At 37.8% G+C, this 22,064-nt stretch overlaps 1 protein-coding gene and 1 long non-coding RNA gene across 2 annotated transcripts; both read left to right on the forward strand.

The window, feature by feature from the left end:
* The first annotated feature begins 402 nt into the window (after positions 1 to 402).
* LOC139197458 (uncharacterized) lies at positions 403 to 1,521 on the forward strand. The gene is made up of 3 exons (XR_011582896.1): positions 403 to 827; positions 1,091 to 1,158; positions 1,301 to 1,521. It is a non-coding gene; the product is annotated as an uncharacterized lncRNA (long non-coding RNA).
* A 12,659-nt stretch (positions 1,522 to 14,180) lies between these two features.
* LOC103438470 (calcium-transporting ATPase 4, plasma membrane-type-like) lies at positions 14,181 to 21,978 on the forward strand. Its single transcript, XM_008377011.4, has 7 exons — positions 14,181 to 14,479; positions 17,902 to 17,956; positions 18,045 to 19,984; positions 20,103 to 20,261; positions 20,341 to 20,512; positions 20,607 to 20,905; positions 21,499 to 21,978. The coding sequence occupies exons 1-7, from the start codon at positions 14,294 to 14,296 to the stop codon at positions 21,811 to 21,813; spliced, it is 3,126 nt and encodes a 1,041-aa protein (XP_008375233.2). The 5' UTR covers positions 14,181 to 14,293; the 3' UTR covers positions 21,814 to 21,978.
* Positions 21,979 to 22,064: the final 86 nt, after the last annotated feature.

Below are 22,064 nucleotides of genomic sequence, written 5' to 3' on the forward strand. Positions count from 1 at the left end.
CCCTTTTCAAAAACCCAGCCTAAACAATTAGGCTATGTAGTCGGCCCAAACCCAAAACCTAATCCTCTAACCTAGCCTAACCCAAGCCCCATTTCTATCAACCTAAGCCTTATGGCCCAAATGACCCAAAACCCAAACCCTTTGAACCTAGGGCCTTCGGCCCACTAAACCCTTTAACCTAAACCTAACTCCCAACCTGGTGGAATATTTCATGGAAAAATACCCGGGACACTTCTTAGGGTAATTCGACGTCCTAAATCCGTTTCCAATATCTGTTTTCCCAAATTCAATTGTTATAATAGAGTTTTATTAATTTGACCCTTTATGTGCTTAGGGGCAATTATTTGTGGCGTCTCCGTCTTTGCTAGTTTGCGTGACTCTTCAGCGGCAAAGTATCTGTGAGTGGACCCCTTCTAAAATGCATGTTTTAATAGTAGAAATGCATACATGGAAAAGCATGATTTAGCAATTATGTTCTATGAAACGCTTTGAGATAACATGCTTACTGAGGCTATTTTGAATTATTACTATTTTTCCTATAACCCGTGTTCTTATAGAATATCTGATGGATGACGATATGATATTTAGAACATGTTTCAAACACCTATTTATAGTATAGATGATGGATGACTTTATACTATGAAGTTGTTTTTCAATATATATATGTTCAATGGTTTTGTACTTACCTAGTGGTCCCTATTCCGCTATAGGACGAATGGATAGATTCCGATCTGTCTCGGGTGACGGTTATGGTGTTGGCATAGGGCTTGAAGTGTTTTTCCTCTGGCTATTAGCACAGGGACAGGGAGCTGGCATGGTGCTTGGGGGTAACTTTCCTCTGACTATTTGCTTAGAGACGGGGAGCCGGCATGGAGCCTGGAGAGTTATTAAACATTCACTAGTGGTTATTATACATACAAGTTATGATTTGAGATATTGCACGACATGCTAGGTTTTGGAAAACCTATGTTTATCATGATATATATGTGTTTTCATAAAACCTGGGGGTTAGTATGTTGATAACTGTTTTATTATATATATATATATATATCAACTTAGTCCACTTATGTTTGTTTTGCGCCCCCTTCAGAATTTAGAATCGAGGCATACAATCCCGACGTCAAGGCACTTCCGCATTGGCATCTTCGAGTCCTCTCGGTATAGGACCCACTCCTTTGTTCATTCAATTTTATATTAATTATTTAAGCGTTCTAGATTAGTTGTGTGCTCTGAACACGTTCCTAAAATGCATATTCATTATCTTTTATATTTATAAGTCTTATTTATTCCTTGTTCTCAGCATTTGCATTCAATAAATGGCTTTCGTCACCTTCGGATGTCGGCCAGAACGTGCTTATCTTGGAATTTCGAGGAATATCGGGATCGAAGCGTGTCATTATCACTAGTTAAATTAGCTTAGGTTGGTTTTTATTTATTCGCATTTTCTTATTATCGTATACACTTCTATTGCGCACTTGGCTATGTTACCCTCACGTGATGGCCAATACGTCTCGACTTTGGTCGTGGTGTGTCAATTTGTATGTATAATTATAGAAAAATTTGTTTGGATATGACTATTTATATATTAAAAGTATTTGAGAGTAGAAATAAATGACAAATTCTTTATTTTATTCATGTTAAATGTTACTCATGAAAAGCAGTTGTACTTTTTAATTCTATCATTTTTGTGGTGTTAGTAGGAATATTTTTTTTTCCTGTGAATAACCTTTAATTTGGACAAAATTAGAAATTTGTCATCCATTTCTTTCTTTAAAATGCATTAGAAACACTTTGAACACTCATTTTATAGCTATTTTAGTTTTCGATTTTGTTATTTCACTTTTCCGTGTTAGTAGTAAATACATAGAAAAAAAATGAGGTATGAAGGATGCAAAAAATAAAAGAAATGTACAAATTAAAACACACAAGCCGCGACCACGCTTAGCAATCTCATTAAAAGTCTCGGAACATAAAGAAATCTAATAGCCAATAAGTTCTTTTGATGCCCTTCTGAAAACTAGCATCGTGTATATATGTATATTGAGGCTTTTAAGGGAATATATTTTTATTTTTTTTAAATGGGGATTAGTTATGGGGTTCCATCATATTGAACTTCAACTATCTGAACAGTCTATTTTTCAAGTTGAACCTTATAAATCATCCTTGCAAAATATTAGTCAAATCGAAAACATTTGAGATATCTAATTAAGTACAAAGAAATTAACAAACAAGTTCCATGTACTAAACCAGTAAAATAACAAGAAAAATGGGATCTAATTCATAAACTCATCTACCCAGATTTAAGATTGACTAATAACTAATTCATAAGTTAGGACATTAGACCGCGCAAACGAACAAACGGCACCATATGATAAAACTACAAATATCTCTTTATTGACGAAAAACAAAGAAAAATTACAAAATCGCTGAGGCAACTACATAACCCTTCAAGAATATATCTTGTCAGACTTATATAAAATAAATGAATACAAACACTCATATATATAGTGAAACATAAAATAAACCCTAAACCTTAATGGGCAAGAAATCTTTATCCTTGGCCCACAAGAAAACCATAAATAACAATAAAATAAATAACTAATTTTTCAACACCCTGTCAAACTTATGGCGGCACATGACATGAGTTTGCCAACAAGCAGATGCGAACATAGACTCCGTTAACATTAACTATGGTTAGTTTTTATGCAGCTCGGTCTTTGTAGAATTGTGTCACACATCTAAAACATTAACCATGGTTAGTTTTTGCCTTTAATTTTTTTTTTTTTGAAAAAGAAAAAAGAAATTAATACATTATATCTTTTTTACCATTTAATATACACTTACACCATTAAGAAGAAACACTCCATGCTAGCTTGAATTTCAATTGAGTGTACAAGATAAACAGCATCACCCAATTAAATTAGCATGCCAATCAATTAATTTAATCCATAGACATGTAAGTTTTGAATAAAATTTATCAAAGTATTTGGTGGAGAGTATGGAGTCCGTGCAACACATTTCAATGTGTAATAAGAGCTTTACAATTATGATTTTAAATAAATCAATCATGCCTTAATTCGAAAATTGGTATTTCTCAATTTTCTTGGAATGGGGCGCGACAAAAATGTCTGATATCCGCGATATGTAAGGTATATATAAAGCGTGCACTACGCGCCCTTTCTCATATATTGAGAATTATTGACTAAATCTACTTCATTTAATTACGGATTTTATTTTATTAAATAATGAGTTTGAGGGGGTGTTAAAAAGTAAAATAGAAATTATTTTTGATTTGATTTAATTAAAGATTCTTTGTTTTAGAGTGTTTGAAAGTGATTTTAAAATGACTGGAAATGTTTTATAGAAAATGTTTTTGGGATCTAAAAACACTTCAAGTGTTCTTCCGGAATTTACTTGTGTTTTTATTAAGGATTGGTTTAAAAAACATTTTCATAAAAAATGTTTTCAGTCATTTTAAAATCACTTCCAATCAAGCTTAGATACCAAGCTTACTTTTTTTAGGGCCGGTTTATTTTGATTTTATTTCCTATTTATTACTTTTGTTCTCTTATAAATTGATTTAAGATGGGGAAGAAAGAATAATACTGTGAGATTATCAAAGAATTCTGGAATTTTATCGTAAAACCTTTATTTTTAACGATAAACTTGTGCGAGATGATGCCATTCGCTGCATATTGTGCTACTGGGGTTGCAATCGTGGCTGCATTAGTTTTTTCTTGTTTCTATATTTATACAACATATAACGTGATGGATGAATCATCACCAGGCACCGTGTCATACCACTCCTATCAACGATCTCTGCGCCGCGATGTTGAAAGTGGTGGAACCAAAGACGGTGGTGTGGCTGTTTTGGGAGCAGCTGGTTTTACTTTGGCTAATTCAACTGCTGTAGCTACCGTAAATAGTCATGTTGGCAGCATCAGCGGTGGAGGCTGTGGGGGTGGTGGCAGTGGAGGAGGCTATGGCGGCGGTGGTGAGGGCGGTGTAGGAGGTTATGGTGGTGGTGGAGTATTTTGAGGTTGCATGATTGGATCGTGTTGTTAATACTGGTTCTCTAATTATGCTTGTCATCTAGCACGTCAACACCAATTCGTGTTGTAAGTGTTGGATTGTCCTACTAGTTAGGCTAATTATTTTTAAACCACTACGTCAAACTCTTTTTTTATTTTTTTTATTTATTTTTTCTTCTTCTTCTCTTCTTAGCAATATTTAGAATAGAAATACCGTTTGTATTCGTTGGTTGAAATTTAGGTTTGTCATGTGTATCCCATTTGTAACTGGATTAATTGGATCAGATTTTGACTTAGATTGCAGTATCCCATATCACCCCATATAAGATGATTTTTTTGGGATACTTTGGATGCGGTCCCTAATCCTTAACATTCTTTGATTAAAACCTTAATAGTATTCAAAGTTTGATCAAGGTCCCTTGACTTTGTACACCTCAATATATTACTATTAATATTTATATTTTTATAGTTTTGACATTAATTGTTTGATATTTTATGAGATTTAAAATCCTATAAATTTAAAATCCTTCATTATAATACTATTAGAAACGCTTACAATAAAAAAAAGTCAAACATTTTGATTGAATAAATGGATAAAAACTATGTAAAAATAAGAAATAATAAATGGCAAAGAATGTATCCATAGTGTTAAAAAAATTGGTACATTTCACATATAACAAAGTGATATATTTATAAAGAAGAATGGGTACATTATAAATAAATTAGGGTACAGATAAAAGATTAAAAATTATGAGTACAAATGAATTTTTAAAAATATAGGCGCTAAAAGAAATTAATACATGGGTACAAAATAAAACTAAAAAAACAATACTACAAATTAAAAAAAAAATGTTGCAAATTAAAAGTGGGTACAAATTAAAAATATAAATATATGATACAAAGTTTAGGCATAACATAAATATACCATATGAAAATTTTCTATCATTGATTAAATATACAATGTCATGTGACCGTATACACATGAGTACAAACACAAATAAAGCTTTAAAACATATGGGCAGAAAAAGAAACTAATATATGGGTACAAATTAAAAATGAAAAGAAAATTGGTACAAATTAAAAAATATTTGCAAATTAAAAATAGGTACAAACTAAAAATAAAAATATATGATAAAAAAAAATTTAGCCATAAATATAAATATACTAATTGTAACATTTTTAACACAAAAGGAATATATGTAAAAATAAAAATATTTTATTATTCAAATAATTAATGATGTGTTGTAAACATTCCTAGTTTAAGTATGATTGTGTAAATCCTAGATAAGCATTGATTCTAGTTATCCTTTCCTATTACAACTTGTATTACTTGGAGAGAAGAAATATCTTCTCTACCTTTACTACTATAAATAAAGGCACAATGTAGGAGGGATAACAACACACACATTCCCCTACAATTCTACAAACACACATCTCTCTTCTCTCTTTCTTTGCCGCCGACCCTAGTCTCTCTGTCAGATAAAATAGACCACAACACGTTATCAGCACGCTCCTACCGCTGCGCTTAGGAATCTGACGTTAGAGATTTTTTTTTCTGCATCAAACCAGTTCATCCATATCATCACGCAATCAGGTTCTTTCCAAACAACGGCTTTTAACTCGATATTTTGCAAGCCCTGATAGCATAAACATTCACCATGATGCATGACCCAACTTTACGTTTAACGTATTTTAGATTCTACATAAATTGTGTATGCTTCATAATCAAAATTGCTACAATTATGTGAATTTGATATTTACCATGAATTGAATCTTACATATGTACATGCATTGAAACTATTATATGCATATGCATCAACATAAATATGTGATTCATTAAAATTATACATGCATATAATATAATTGAATTGAAAATAAAAACAAAAACAAAAAACATTTTTTTTGCGATTGGGATATGAGTTCTTTCGAACCCGTGACCACCATCCTGCAGATGGGGTATCACACGCAAATCAGAGAGCATTCAGCTCTCCTTGTTCCTAGAAACCCACGGAGCCAAGCCCCAAAAACCCAAAATCCCGACACCCTTCATGGTGTCCCCCGATCATGGAGTGGCCTACAGCCACAACCACGAACCTATTAATTCTTGCTATAAACGACCTAAAGTCGTCCCATGTCGGTAATTGAACCGAGATTCACCGGAATCTCGTCGGAATTTTTTTTGAAAAATTCGATTTCAATTTTTTTTTAGGGTTTTATAGTTGTTGAAACGTTGAGATTTTCTTATCTCCGTGGTTGTCCACGACAACCGTGACTCACCCCAAGTCCCAACAACCCCGACGCCGTCAAAATTTTCCGACTTTCTTCTTCGGCATCGCACACCCAGCACGGCTGGGATTTCTTTGGACCTCTTTCCCGAGCCCTACTCAGGCTCTGTCTCTCGGCCTGTGTAACAAAAGAAAAAACACAAAAATTATTTTTTTTTAGCTGGGCTCGCTTGCAGCGGCCCAGCCCGCAAAGAAAACAAATTTTTTTTTATTTCCAGGGCTCACCTGCAGCGGCCCATACCAAAAAAAAAAGAGAATTTTTTTTGTTTCTTTGGGCCAACCTGATGTGGCCCGCCCGCGAAAAAAAAAGTTTTTTTTGGCTGCTTAACGCAGCCCAGTCCACCCCGTAGGCCTGCAGCCTACACCCGAGACCCTCCCCAGTCCATTTTTTGGGCCTAGGTCTCACGGACCGAAATTTTCAAGCCACCCGTGGCTTCATATTTTCTTTTGGACCGCAAATTTATTCTCGGCCTATATTTTTAGGCCCCGAGATGTTATTATTTAATTTTTTTTTTTAAATAATATGGGTTTTATATTTTCACCCACACTTTAATTTGGCCCCGAAGACCAAAAATAAATTAATCCACTTATCATTATACAATATTTCTGCATATATTCTTTGCATATTTGTTTGCATATATATTTGTGTTTGCCTGCAGGAATATATGAACCTGAAGTTCATAATTACTTTGAAACCCGAAGTTTCTTCTAAACATGCCTTGTTTGAAAACCCGAAGTTTTCACTTAAACATATCACCCATGAAACCCGAAGTTTTTCATGCGAAATTAAACCAATACATGTCTATTAGAACCTGTATGTTCTACTCCTATGTGAATGGATTGATTTTTCTCCATTACACTAACCACATCTTGTTCATCCATTTTGTGATAGGAACATGTCGAATTTGAACAAACTCGACTTCACCGCTTTGGAGGTTTCTGGAAGGAACTACCTCAAGTGGGTTCAAGATGTGAAGCTCCACCTCACTGCAAAGAACTTGCGTCCTGCTATTGAAGAAGCAACAGATGCACCTGTTGGCGAAGCTGAAAAAGCCACTGCTATGATCTTCATCCGAAGACATGTCCATGACGCTCTGCAAACTGAGTACCTTGCTGAGGAGGATCCACGTGCATTATGGGTCGCTTTGGCTGATCGTTTCGATCACCAAAAGGACATATTCTTGCCTGAAGCAAGACATGACTGGCAGCACTTGCGCTTCCAAGACTTTAAGTCTGTGAATGAATATAATTATGAAGTTTGTCGAATCCGATCACTTCTCAAGTTTTGCAATGAAACTTTGACTGAAGAGGATCTCCTGGAGAAGACCTACTCGACCTTCTCTGCTTCTAATATTGTCCTGCAGCAACAATATAGAGCTCAGAAGTTCACTAAGTTCTCGGATTTGATCTCTGTTTTACTTCTTGCTGAAAAGCAGAACCAGCTATTGATGAAGAATCATCAAGCTCGACCTACTGGGGCTACTGTTGTGCCTGAAGCACATTATAGCACTAATCAGCACCCAAAACGCCAAAAGAGGCGTGGTAAGGGCGGCCAGAAGCCATCCCACCAAGGTCAACAGAGCCAAGGCCCATCCAAGGGAGGAAACAAAGCCCAGAAGCGCCCAAACCTCGCTCCCAAGGCCCCGAACTTCAAGAATAAAGGCAAAGCACTTGCCACAATGAATGACGATATGTGCTATCGTTGTGGTTCAAAGGACCATTGGTCCCGTATTTGCCGTGCTCCCAAGAAGGTTGTAGATGAATATCATTCTCGTCGTAAGAAGTTTGAATCAAACTTCATGCAAGTGGACGAACCGGAGACTACAAAGATGGAGGTTTCTAACTTTCAAGAGGATACCACTCCTATGGAAGATTAGAATCTTAGACATAGACTTATTTTTCAGTTGAAATAAGACAATTGGGGCCGAATTCCACCTAGTGGCCGAACCCCACCTTGTTTTTTTGGTTGATTTTGAACTATTTTCCTTTATGTTTTGGATTATTAGTTGGCGATTTATTTTGGATATTAAGTTTTTAATCCTTGAATAAATGAAATTATTTTGAATTGATACTTGTTTTTATAAACTTTTATGCATGTGACCGATTCAAATTAATTTTTCATTCTAGGTATGACTAGTGGGAAAGTTAGTTGTCTGGCAGATAGTGCAACCACGCATACTGTTTTGCGTGAACGCATCTATTTCACTAACTTCGTACCTAAGAATGCACCTCTGACAACCCTCTCAGGCCCATCCAACCTGATCGAAGGATACGGTAAGGCACGTATAATGTTGTCCAATGGTACAATCTTGACCATTGCTGATGCACTCTATTCTCCACGTTCCGGAAGAACGTTACTAAGTTTCAAGGACATTAGAGATAACAATTACCACGCTGAAACCCACGTAGAAAACGGAGTTGAATTTCTGTGCGTAACTTCCTACGAATATGGCCAGAAGCGTATTCTAGAGAAGATGGAGCGTAGCCCGAGTGGTCTGTATACTACGACCATACGCCTCATAGAATGCCACTATGTGGCCGGCCCTACCACAGGGACCGCGCACGAAATTACACTTTGGCATGATCGTTTGGGACATCCTGGACGAATAGCGATGCGCCGTATCCTCAAAACTTCACACGGGCATCCACTAACCCGAAGCTTAGGTTCAATCCATGAAATTGCATGTCAAACATGTTCTATGGGAAAGCTTATTACTAAGCCTTCTTATGACAAGATTCGTTCGAATCCTCCCATTTTTCTACAACGGATTCAGGGGGACATTTGTGGACCGATTCAACCTCCCTGCGGACCATTTAGATATTTTTATGGTTTTGGTTGACGCTTCTACACGTTGGTCACACGTGTGCTTATTGTCCACAAGGAACGCTGCATTCTCCAAACTGTTGGCTCATGTTATCAAGCTCAGGGCTCACCACCCTGATTATCCGATCAAATCTATTCGATTGGATAATGCTGAAGAATTCACATCTAAAACTTTTGATGACTATTGCATGTCGGTTGGGGTTGAAGTTGAACATCCTGTACCCCATGTTCACACCCAGAACGGCCTGGCAGAGGCTTTCATTAAGCGTTTACAAATGATTGCTCGATCGTTGGTCATACGTACCAAGCTCCCGATCGCTGCTTGGGGCCATGCAATATTGCACGTAGCAAAGTTGGTCCGCCTGAGGCCTGTTGCGACACAACCATTTAGTGCCCTTCAGTTGGTCACCGGATGCAAACCCGACATATCGCATCTGCGCGTTTTTGGTTGTGCGGTCTATGTGCCGATCTCGCCGCCCTTACGTACAAAAATGGGGCCTCAGCGAAGGATGGGAATCTATGTCGGATATGATTCTCCTTCGATTATTCGTTACTTAGAACCTTTGACAGGCGATCTGTTTACCGCTCGTTTCACGGATTGTCACTTCTATGAGACAGTCTTCCCGTCGTTAGGGGGAGATAAGAACGTCAACGTTCCTAATGAACGACGCGAATTATCGTGGACGACTCCCACTTTGTCTCATTTAGATCCCCGCACCGCTCAGTCTGAAGCTGAAGTGCAGCGCATATTAGATCTCCAGAGCATAGCTCAGAGCATGCAAGATGCTTTCACCGATCTAGCGCGCGTGACAAGATCACATATTCCAGCTGCGAATACGCCTGCAAAGATGGATGTACCAAATGTACGACGGACTACCCTCCTGGAAGCCTGGGACGCCAATTCTGGTGATCCACGTACATTAGCGGCTAGCCAATCATCTGCCCTTACACAAAAGCGTGGCAGACCCCTTGGTTCAAAGGATTCACACCCCCGGAAGAGGAAAACCACGGCACAAGGTCCTGAAGAGCCTACCGTGAATCCGACTATCGCTTACTTATTTTACCCAACTCATGAGGAAATTCTAGATTATGGAAGCGTCCTTGAAAAGACGAATCCTCCTTCCGAGAATCGTGAGATTTCGGTCTATTATGCTAGCTTAGATGATGTGTGGCGTAGAAATGAGATGATTGTCGACGATGCATTAGCATTTGCAGTAGCTACTGAGATCATGTTGAGCGATGACATTGAACCGCGTTCCGTTGATGAATGTCGACGTAGAGCTGATTGGTCAAACTGGAAACAAGCAATCCAAGTCGAACTTGATTCACTTGCGAAACGTAAGGTGTTTGGACCTGTAGTTCCTACTCCTCCACATTGAAGCCCGTTGGCTACAAGTGGGTTTTCGTTCGGAAGCGTAATGAGAAGAACGAAATTGTGCGTTACAAAGCTCGTCTTGTAGCACAAGGTTTCTCACAACGCCCCGGGATTGACTATGACGAAACTTACTCACCCATTATGGATGTGATTACCTTTCGATACCTTATCAGTTTGGTAGTTTCCGAAAAACTGGATATGCAGCTGATGGACGTAGTAACCGCGTATCTCTATGGGGATCTTGATATGGAAATTTATATGAAAGTTCCCGAAGGACTTACATTGACTGGTTCAAATATTTCCAAACCCCGGAACACGCTCTCAATTCGGCTGAGGCGTTCACTATACGGTTTGAAACAATCCGGAAGAATGTGGTATAACCGTCTGAGTGAGTATTTGACTAGTCAGGGATATGTGAACAACAAACTATGCCCTTGTGTGTTCATTAAGAAGTCACATTCCGGATTTGCGATTGTTGCAGTATATGTCGATGACATGAATCTCATCGGAACTCCTGAAGAACTCGCGAGAACTGCTTCGCACCTGAAGTTGGAATTTGAGATGAAAGATCTAGGTAAGACTCGATACTGTCTCGGTCTCGAGATAGAGCATTGTTCGGATGGAATTTTAGTACATCAATCGAACTACACCCAGAAGGTGTTGCGCCGTTTTAATGAGGATAAAGCGAAGTCTTCGAGTACTCCTATGGTCGTTCGTACGCTAGATGCAAAACGAGATCCCTTCCGTCCGAAGGAGGATGATGAAGAGATTTTGGAGCCTGAAGTTCCTTATCTAAGTGCGATAGGCACTTTATTGTACTTAGCTCAATGCACTAGACCCGACATCTCCTTCGCTGTTAATCTTTTGGCAAGATACAGCAATGCACCAACATGCAGACACTGGACTGGCGTGAAACACATCTTCCGTTACCTTAAGGGTACTACGGATTTGGGCTTATTCTATCCCTACGAATCCTCGAGTGATGCCGCACCCTATGCTCATCGGGTTGATTCTCGCCTTGTTGGTTATGCCGACGCTGGATACTTATCTGATCCGCACAAGGCGCGTTCTCAAACGGGTTATGTCTTTACCGTTGGAGGCACCGCAATATCTTGGAGGTCAACTAAACAGACCTTAGTTGCCACTTCGTCTAACCATGCTGAAATTCTCGCCTTACATGAAGCAACTCGGGAATGCTTTTGGTTGAGAGCAGTAGTGGGCCATATTCGAAGCTCCTGTGATCTTCATCCCGCCGTTAATGCCCCGACGACGATTTTTGAAGACAACGCAGCTTGCATCGAACAACTCAAGAAGGGTTACATCAAAGGAGACAACACCAAGCATATTGCGCCGAAGTTCTTCTTTACACATCAACAACAAGAGCATCAGAAGATTGAAGTCACGCAAATCCGATCATAAGACAATCTGGCCGACCTCTTCACCAAATCACTACCGAAGGCGACGTTTCAGAGGCTTGTTCATGGAATTGGTATGCGTAAACTTTCTGAGTTGTAACTTTGCTATTTCTCTTTGGAATTATGTCAAACTCAGGGGGAGTATCTTCTGGATACTTGCTTGATCTTAATGTACTCTTTTTCCCTACGATTAGGAGCATTTTTCCCACTGGGTTTTTGCTACCTAACTAGGTTTTAACGAGGCACCCACCTTGGGCTGGTCATATCCCTGATGACGTCCTGTAGACGTTTCTTTTGACTTTGCATTTCTCACGCATTTTTCCTTAGATTATGGATTTTGTCCCTACTCGGGTTTTTGCCATAGCCTTAGGGTTTTTTTTAGTGAGACTTACTACTTATGCAAGTTCCTACCTTATTGAGAATAAGCGTTGTTCCTTGGAATCAATGCCGACGAGTCAACTTCCTCAACTTCTGCATGATGCTGAATCTACCTTGAGTATTTACCCACTCAAGGGGGAGTGTTGTAAACATTCCTAGTTTAAGTATGATTGTGTAAATCCTAGATAAGCATTGATTCTAGTTATCCTTTCCTATTACAACTTGTATTACTTGGAGGAGAAGAAATATCTTCTCTACCTTTACTACTATAAATAAAGGCACAATGTAGGAGGGATAACAACACACACATTCCCCTACAATTCTACAAATACACATCTCTATTCTCTCTTTCTCTGCCGCCAGCCCTATTCTCTCTGTCAGATAAAATAGACCACAACATGATGTTATTAATACACAAGGACCTTGATCAAAAATTCAAAATGAATAGGATTTTAACCAATAGAGTAACAAAAAGAAGGATGTGAACCTAATTTTCCCTTTTTTTTTTTTTTTTGACAAACTATAGGATAATTTATACTAAGTTTATGTAAAGTACAAAAAGATAGATGGCTTGAGACCGGAACGCAGTGGGTTGGAAAGAAAAAACATAACCATTAAAGCAATCCACTACTTGCATCTCATATCACACAACAATTAGAGTATGTTTCATCAATATTTCCCTTTTTGATGTTCACCCCAATTCCGTTTGATTAGTTTGTTTAATTGATCTAATACATGAAACTCGAAATTTAAACTAATTTATAACAACCAGTATTGGGTGAGCAAAAAAATACACTATACCTAATTTAATTTCCCTTTCTTTTAAAGGGCAAATGCGTACGTAAAACAACAAATTTTTTTTGCTATTCCTTAACTTATTTGGATGGCCATTTCCAAGCTGAAACGAGGAAAGAAATCCTTAAACCCAAAGCAAGGATCAATATGAGCAAAAAAGGGAAAGTATCAATCAAATGAATGAATTGTGAAAGGCTTGGGGAAAAAGCACGACACTTATAATAATATTGTGAAGGACATAGTGAATCCATGACATTGTGATTTTTCTTTCTCTAAAGCATTATGTTGTTACTTAATATTACAGTGTAGGGTAGACCATAATTATTTTTTTCAGTAAGTGAGAAGTATTAGGTTTGATTATGACCAAAAGCAAATTCGAACTAAATTATTGCTTGCCTATTGTGAGCTTAGCCCACTTCCTGACTTTTTAATGTAGATAATATCATATGAATTAAAAAAAAATTATTGTGTTTTCTGCCAATAAAATGTGATTTGATTTTTAGAACACTAGATACAATAAATGGATTAAGTACCCGAAACACTTGCTTATTGTTCATTTCGCCTTAAATTATACATAGCAAACTTTGTTTTCTTATAGAAAATATTGAATTATTATTTAAGTGTTGATTAATGTTCTTATTTCTTACTGTTGACATATCATTTAGTTTAAAATTTTAGTCTATATAGCATTACCCTTAGATTATAAATATTTCATCGAGGAGATTTGAATTTGGACCTTTTCAAATGACTAAAATCATGTATCGGAAATTAAATTTGATACAATATATCAGTCATGCATATGACTATAAATATGAAAACATGTATGAAATAATTGTGAACAGACGTATTTTAATTAATACCAGAGAACTTCTTTGTCACGCCCACATTGCTACAAAATCTTGGCTTCGCCTTGCATGCTAATTAGTTTTGGTTAGCTAGCTAATTAGTTTTGAGCTAATTAGTCGGTAATTTATAGATAATATCTCCCCTCGAGATTTTGTGCAAAACATACTCTTAATACACAAACATTCCCGCCATTGTCGGCTTCCTTTTGAACGTTTCTATAACACCAAATAAAACTCTATCTCTCTCTACGAACTAATTCACAGATCCAAACGAACTCAGTCACACAGAGCGAGTCGGTCAGAGTGGTCATCGTCGTCGTATTCAGAAGAAGAGAGAGAGAAATCATGAGAGAGAAAATGGAGGAATACTTGCGGACGCACTTCGACGTCGAACCCAAACGGCCGTCCGAGGAGGCCCTGAAGCGGTGGAGATCCGCGGTTTCCATTGTCAAGAATCCTACCCGAAGGTTCCGCATGGTCGCTGATCTCGCCAAGCGCGCCGAGGACGAGCGGAAGCGCAAGAACCTCCAGGTTCCTTTCAATATCTGGATCATCGTCGTTCCTATATATAATTTCTTCAACTAATTATTTCGATTCTCGCCATTGTGTTTGTCACATTCAAACTACTCGATGGCTCGTTACTTTAATTGCATGTCACGTTCTGTTTCGGCTTCAAAAATTTATGGCGAAATCAGAGGAATAGATGAGATGCATGTGTTAATTTTTTATTGTTTGTGTTTGTGCTCTTGTTTGGAGCCTAAGATTTTCTTGGAAACCAAACAGGCCTTTGCGAGTCTTAGATAATTATACTTGTGAGGGAGAAGTGACTTGTAGTAGATGTGTTGTTTGTTATAATATTTGTATGATCTTTGGCTTTGAAATGCCTTTGATGATGAACATATCATCAAGTAATCAACTAATTAATCATGATGTGCATAATATTGAGTTGGATGATTGCTCCACAAACTGTCTTTTATTTTGTTTTTCTTTTGGGTGCTAAAATCCAATGCACAATTTGCCATTGCATTGTGCTTTGAGCATTAATTCTTACTGCGCATCGGAATTGTGCTGATGTGCATAATATAGATACGTGGTGTATTGACGACATACATTCAAGGTTCTAAAAGAGCTAACCACTAGTCGGGCGGTCGGTTGGGGCCAAACGCTTAAGCGGTTAGGTCAGACCTAGGCGGGGGCCTAGGCGGATTAGGGGGATAAGTAAATCTATTATATATTGTATAAATAAGTACCTATTTATATTATAAAAAACACATAAATGTTTTTTTTTAACAAACGATATTATCTACACTAAGGAGGAGGGGTTGTGCTTAGCCTCACAATGGGCTAGCAATAATGTATTGGCATACATAAATTGCAAAATAAATGACGTATATATTATAAAGTATTATAACATATTAAAAACATAGAGAACAAACACATAATGAGTATTCATCCAAGTATTCAAGAAGTCTCTTACATTTTATTGACAAAACAAAATGCAAAAAGAAAGTTATTGATTTTCTGTCCAAGTAAGAGTTGCGACTTAAGGGAGTGCCTAACAGGGTCTAGGCGCACTTTCTTAAATTTTAAACGTATAGGGACTAATCAGGGCAGTCCTAAGCGATAATTTTTAGAACAGTGCACCATTATGTTAATAGAATAATAATTTTACCATAACGATACATTAGTTAGGGAAAGAGATCCTCTTCAGATCTCTTCCTCCAAAGCCACCAAATCAAGTGATCCAGGCCTTTTAAATTTGATCAAACGGTAAAAAATTATTATAACTTTTAAAAGTTTTTACTAAATCGTTAGATCAAATTTTAAAGGTCTAATCACTTGATTTGATGGTTTTGGAGGAAAGAGATCCGGACCATTAGTTAGAATACCTTGTCAATACACTATTTACACAAATCATGCACATATCCATGTGCGCGGGTGAGCAAACCTCATTCTTTGAGAGGTGGCAGGGGTCAAAATCCACGAGTCCATTAGGGGTGGTGGTGGTGTTATTCAGAAGTTATTCAGAAGTCCATTAGGCCGGCGGCATATGATACGAGAGATTTGTTAGTGTACCAATAAAATAATATAATTAATTGAAAATTTTTATAAAGAAAATTTAATTAATTGTATTAAAATACTTGATGCATCTGATCATATTTCCGGCCACAAAAAAAATTCTCCTCTGGCACTGGGTTTAGGCAGCCACAAAGCTGCAAAGTCCGTATCGTTCAATGAAATCGTTTCATTTGATTTTTTGAGCTTTACAAAGGTGGGACCCACCTGTGAATATTGGGACCCACAAGAATTAGTGGTTTTTTTCTTTTGTTCCTCCAAAGGTAAGAATTTTATTAAATTCAAATAAAAATGTTTACATCAGAAGTTAAAGTATTAAACAATCATTGTAGCTCAAAACCATCCAAAAAATGAAACCCCTTTCCAGTGCAACAAACAAAGCCACTAGATACGCTGCCTTGTTACAAATTCGAGGAACGAAGATAAATTCCACTGACCTCAATCGTTAAGCTCTTAGTTTAACTTTAACATTTGTGCTTATATATTTTATTCTTACTTTGAAAGAAAATGATAAAATTTGAATGGAAACGTTTATATCTGAAGTCAAGGCTCAAGACCATCCAAAAAATGAAACCCTCTTCTCGAGCAACAAACGAAGCCACTAAATGCGCTACATTGTTACAAATTCGAGAAGCGAAGATAAATTCTATTGATCTCAATCGTTAAGCTCTTAGCTTAACTTTAACATTTGTGGTTTTTTTTTTTTGAGAACTTTAACGAAAAGCACCCGATCTGTTCACTTTAACGAAAAACCACATTTTTACACTAAAAAGTCAATCATGGTACTATTCACTTTACTCTTTATTTTGTCCTTATCATTAAAACTCAAAACTTTCAAGCCCTTTTCATTAGTTTTTTTTTTTTTTCTTCTTCTTACTCTGAAAGAAAAAGACTGTCTTAACTTTTCCCTAAGTAGAGTTGCTACAGTTTGATGAATTTATTTCAGCAGTTATGTTTTTATCTTCATAAACTTTATTATTTTCTAAAGGTCTTCGTGTTGAATCTCTTTATTACTGTGCATTAAACTTATTTATTGAATAGTAGCCATGGGTTTTTATGCTCATGGGGGTTACTAATGTCAAGCTTAATTAAACAATTAAACCATCGAAGAAATATTTTTTCACTCTATGAAAGTGATTGTCTCAAGTATACGAAAGTGATAGATGATCTGTGGGGCTTCGAGTAATAAGAGTCATCTGTATAGACTCTCGGGCTAAGTTCTTTCTGTGCCTTTGTTTTGTGCTGTTTGGCCCCCTTGTTTCGCCAAAAAAAGTATATGAAAGTGGTACAAATAGAAGAGGGTTTGATGGAGTTGAATATACCAATGACAATGAAATAGTTCAATGGAGGCCTACGGCCTAGGGAGAAATTGGGACGAAGAGGCTCAAATTCCCATAATGTGTATTGAGGTAAAAATCCAACCACAGATGCCATGAAGCTGCACATTGTTCAGAAAATGGCCTTTCTTGGTGTCTGTTTCGTTGATTTTGTGTTACCTCCATTTGAAAGCGTCGCGCTTTCATAGTGTGACAGAAAATGAATGAAAATCAAAGGAATGAAGGTTTCAGGTTGATAAAGTCGGGATTTTCATTTGATAAGGAAAAAATTTATATGCTTGTGTGAGGATGGCGTGCAGTGTCAGCACATCAGACTAGTATTTCAATCAAACAATACTTCAATGGCAGGAAATTTAGGCTTATCAATGTTAAATAGATATATAATATATGATTATATCTGCATCAAGATTGTTTTGCATCAGGTTTGATGGCTTTAGGCATCTGCTAAGCATGAAAAGCGTGTTCATTTAACTCTGAATACTGGTTTTAATTATTTTCTTAATCTACCATTTTCGCTATGCTTCTGTTGATTCTTGTCAGGAAAAGATACGTGTAGCTCTTTACGTACAAAAAGCGGCATTGCAATTCATCGATGGTATTATATCCTTCTTATATAGTTACATCTCCTTCATTCAAACTTCTGATTCCTTTCTAAGTCATGTATAATTTTTTGTACAATTCAGCTGGCAATCGTGGGGGATATAATCTTTCCAAAGAAGTAAAAGATGCTGGTTTTGGCATTGATCCTGAAGAAATTGCATCCTTTGCTCGATCTCATGATACGAAGGGTTTGGAAGGACACGGAGGAGTATCAGGATTAGCAGGAGAGGTTTCTGTATCGCTGAAAGATGGTGTTGTTTCAAGCAAGATACCTATTAGGCAGAATATATTTGGCTTAAACCGATATGCAGAGAAACCTTCTAAAGGTTTCTTGATGTTTCTCTGGGAAGCCTTACAAGATTTAACTTTAATTATCCTCATGGTTGCTGCTGCGGTCTCTATAGGTGTTGGAATTGCAACTGAAGGAATGCCGAAAGGTATGTATGATGGCTTGGGAATAATAGTTAGCATATTGTTAGTAGTGTTGGTGACTGCAATTAGCGACTACAAGCAGTCACTGCAATTTAAAGAACTGGACAAGGAGAAGAAAAACATAATGGTTCAGGTGACTAGAGACGGACGTAGACAGAAGGTCTCTATCTACGATTTGGTGGTTGGAGAAATTGTTCATCTTTCAATCGGTGATCAAGTTCCAGCTGATGGTATTTTCATATCAGGCCACAGCTTACAAGTCGACGAATCAAGCTTGTCAGGCGAGAGTGAGCCAGTGGACATAAATCAAGATAGACCTTTTCTTCTTGCAGGAACCAAAGTGCAAGATGGTTCTGGTAAAATGCTGGTGACATCAGTTGGTATGAGGACCGAATGGGGACGACTAATGGTTACTCTGAGTGAAGGGGGAGACAATGAGACACCACTGCAGGTGAAACTTAATGGAGTTGCAACCATTATCGGAAAAATTGGTTTGGCTTTCGCGGTGCTGACATTTATAGTTCTGATTTCAAGGTTTTTAGTAAACAAGGCGGTTCACCATCACATGAAAGACTGGTCTTCCAAAGATGCACAAATGCTTTTGAATTACTTTTCGACTGCCGTCATTATAATTGTTGTTGCAGTCCCAGAAGGGCTACCTCTGGCAGTGACATTAAGTCTTGCCTTTGCAATGAAAAAACTCATGTCGGATAAAGCACTTGTGAGGCATCTCTCTGCATGTGAGACAATGGGTTCTGCTACTTGTATTTGCACAGATAAAACTGGAACCTTGACAACAAATCATATGGTTGTGAACAAGATATGGGTCTGTAACGAAACCAAGACTATAACGAGTAATGAGAACAATGACGTGTTGAAGTCAGCTTCTGAAGGAGTACATAACCTCCTTTTACAGTCCATCTTTCTGAATACAAGCGCGGAGGTAGTCAAGGGGGAAGATGGAAAGAATAGCATTATGGGGACTCCAACAGAGACGGCGATAATTGAATTTGGAATGCTTCTGGGAGGTGATTTTAAATCTTACAGTGAGGATTATAAGATACTTACGGTTGAACCATTCAATTCAGTCAGGAAAAAGATGTTGGTGCTAGTGGCTCTACCTGATGGAGGAAAGAAACGAGCATTCTGCAAAGGAGCATCAGAAATAATCTTAGAAATGTGTGATAATGTTGTTGGCACTGATGGTGAAGCTGTGCCTCTATCAGACGAGCAAAGAACGAATATCTCAGATATCATAAATGGTTTTGCTTGTGAAGCTTTAAGAACTCTATGCTTAGCTTTCAAGAATATAGATGATTCCTCTAGTGAAAACAGTATTCCTGACGATAAATATACGTTAATAGCTGTTGTTGGAATCAAGGATCCTGTGCGTCCAGGAGTGAGGGAAGCAGTGAAGACTTGTTTAGATGCTGGGATTACTGTAAGGATGGTCACCGGTGACAATATTAATACGGCTAAAGCCATAGCTACGGAGTGTGGTATTTTGACAGAAGGTGGTTTGGCTATAGAAGGGCCAGATTTCCGAAATAAGAGCTCACAGGAGATGGCGGAAATAATTCCGAAACTGCAGGTTTTAGTTTTTCTATTGCTTTAGTAACTTCTTAACATTAAATTCACATTTGTATCAATGGGAAGTAGTTTCCGGATGAATTTTCTGTCAGGAAATTAGTGAAATTTTCTCTGTGCAGGTAATGGCTCGATCCTTGCCTTTGGACAAGCACACCTTGGTGAAACAGTTGAGGAATGAGCTTAGAGAAGTTGTGGCAGTAACTGGTGATGGGACGAATGACGCTCCTGCGCTGCACGAGGCAGACATCGGACTTGCCATGGGTATTGCGGGAACGGAGGTTTGTTACAAACCTCATCCTACACAATTTGGTTTCTTCTTAAATGCTAATAATCGGCTAAACGTCTGCCGGTCCACAGGTTGCGAAAGAGAATGCCGATGTTATCATAATGGATGACAACTTTACAAGCATAGTGAACGTTGCAAGATGGGGTCGGGCGGTTTACATCAACATTCAAAAGTTTGTACAGTTCCAACTAACAGTTAACATCGCAGCTCTGATGCTCAATTTCGTTTCAGCATGCGTCTCAGGTTTGTTCATCTGCGGAACTACTTCAAAACCTTTCAACGTACATATTTACCAAATGCATTGCAGGCGGTAATGATCGTGCGAAATAACTTTCAGGATCCGCGCCTCTCACGGCTGTCCAGATGCTTTGGGTGAACTTGATCATGGATACTCTTGGTGCTTTGGCGCTGGCTACGGAGCCACCAAACGAGGGTCTAATGAAAAGACCACCGGTCGGAAGGAACGTCAAGTTCATAACCGGGATCATGTGGAGGAACATTGTTGGCCAGAGTATCTACCAAATTGCTGTCCTTCTGGTTCTCAAGTTTTGCGGACTCCGGCTTTTGAAGCTAACTGGTTCCGATGCAAATTCCGTTCTCAATACCGTCATATTCAACTCTTTTGTGTTTTGCCAGGTACTACTGTTATTCGTTACATGAATTTTCGTGTTTACATATACATTGTACTATTTTTGTTCTTATCTGTTTAATTCATGATTGTTTCAGCTATTAAAATAATTATCAAATTATTTTCAGAAACATTGCATCAGATTTTCCCAAGTTTTTTATGAGTATTTCGCCAATTTCCCCATCAACTTGTTGTACCTTACCGTTGATTTTCCTTCTGAACTTTTTGTTTTGGTCAATGTTATGCCCAGGAATGGCCTGCAATTAAATGTTATTTGTTATTTTTTCCTTTCTCAAATGTGTCGTCTCTATAAAATGTGGATGACGTCAAACGTGGTGGGTAAATTGGTCATTTACAATAGATATTTACAGGCTTTTTTTTTAGGGAACTTTAACGAAAAGCTTCCAGTACTGTTCACTTTAATGAAAAACCATATTTTTACTCTACAAAGTCAATCCTGGTACTATTCACTTCACCCCTTATTTTGTCTTTATCGTTAAAATTTAAAGTTTTCAAGCCCTTTTCATTAGTTTTTTTTTTTTTTAAATCTGATATTTTATTTTCTTTGTTCAAAGGGGATATAATTTTGCATGTATTGCAGGTATTCAACGAGATAAACAGCCGTGATATGGAGAAGATCAATGTGTTCAGTGGCATGTTCAGCAGTTACACCTTCATGATGGTGATGATCTCCACCGTTGTTTTCCAGATCATCATCGTTGAATTCTTGGGAAAGTTTGCACAAACCGTGCCACTGAGCTGGGAGTTGTGGTTAACAAGCGTCTTGATCGGCGCTGTAAGTTTGCTCGTCGCTGTCGTCGTCAAGTTCATTCCTGTTTCTGTCATGAAACAACAAGCTCCTCGGGATCACGAGGATGTCTACGAACCTCTCCTCCGTGGCCCTGACAATGCATGAAAGATCGAAACAGCTTGCTCGTGAATGATTATTGTGCAGAATTTTGGAGGAATCTCTTCATTGTTTCGTTGCATGTTTGCGCAACATTTTTGGACACCATTTCTCGTCATTTTTTGTTGTACATTTCAGTCTGCATTGAGATCAGCTAGAAATCGGTCTTCCTTTCGCCATTTCGCTGTCTTTATTCAAATTCAATTTATACACACTTGATCTGGGAACTGTATTTTTGGGAGCAGGAAAACCCAGGAGGA

The sequence above is a fragment of the Malus domestica genome, chromosome 07, assembly GCF_042453785.1.
Source record: "Malus domestica chromosome 07, GDT2T_hap1".
In the NCBI taxonomy this organism is placed as follows: Eukaryota; Viridiplantae; Streptophyta; class Magnoliopsida; order Rosales; family Rosaceae; genus Malus; species Malus domestica.

Excerpts from the sequence above, each read along its gene's own strand:
- LOC103438470 (XM_008377011.4), top strand. The coding sequence starts at position 14,294 with ATGAGAGAGAAAATGGAGGAATACTTGCGGACGCACTTCGACGTCGAA. Across the intron at positions 17,957-18,044 it reads GGCATTGCAATTCATCGATG|CTGGCAATCGTGGGGGATAT; the intron begins GTATTATATCCT and ends TGTACAATTCAG. Across the intron at positions 20,513-20,606 it reads CGTTTCAGCATGCGTCTCAG|GATCCGCGCCTCTCACGGCT; the intron begins GTTTGTTCATCT and ends AATAACTTTCAG.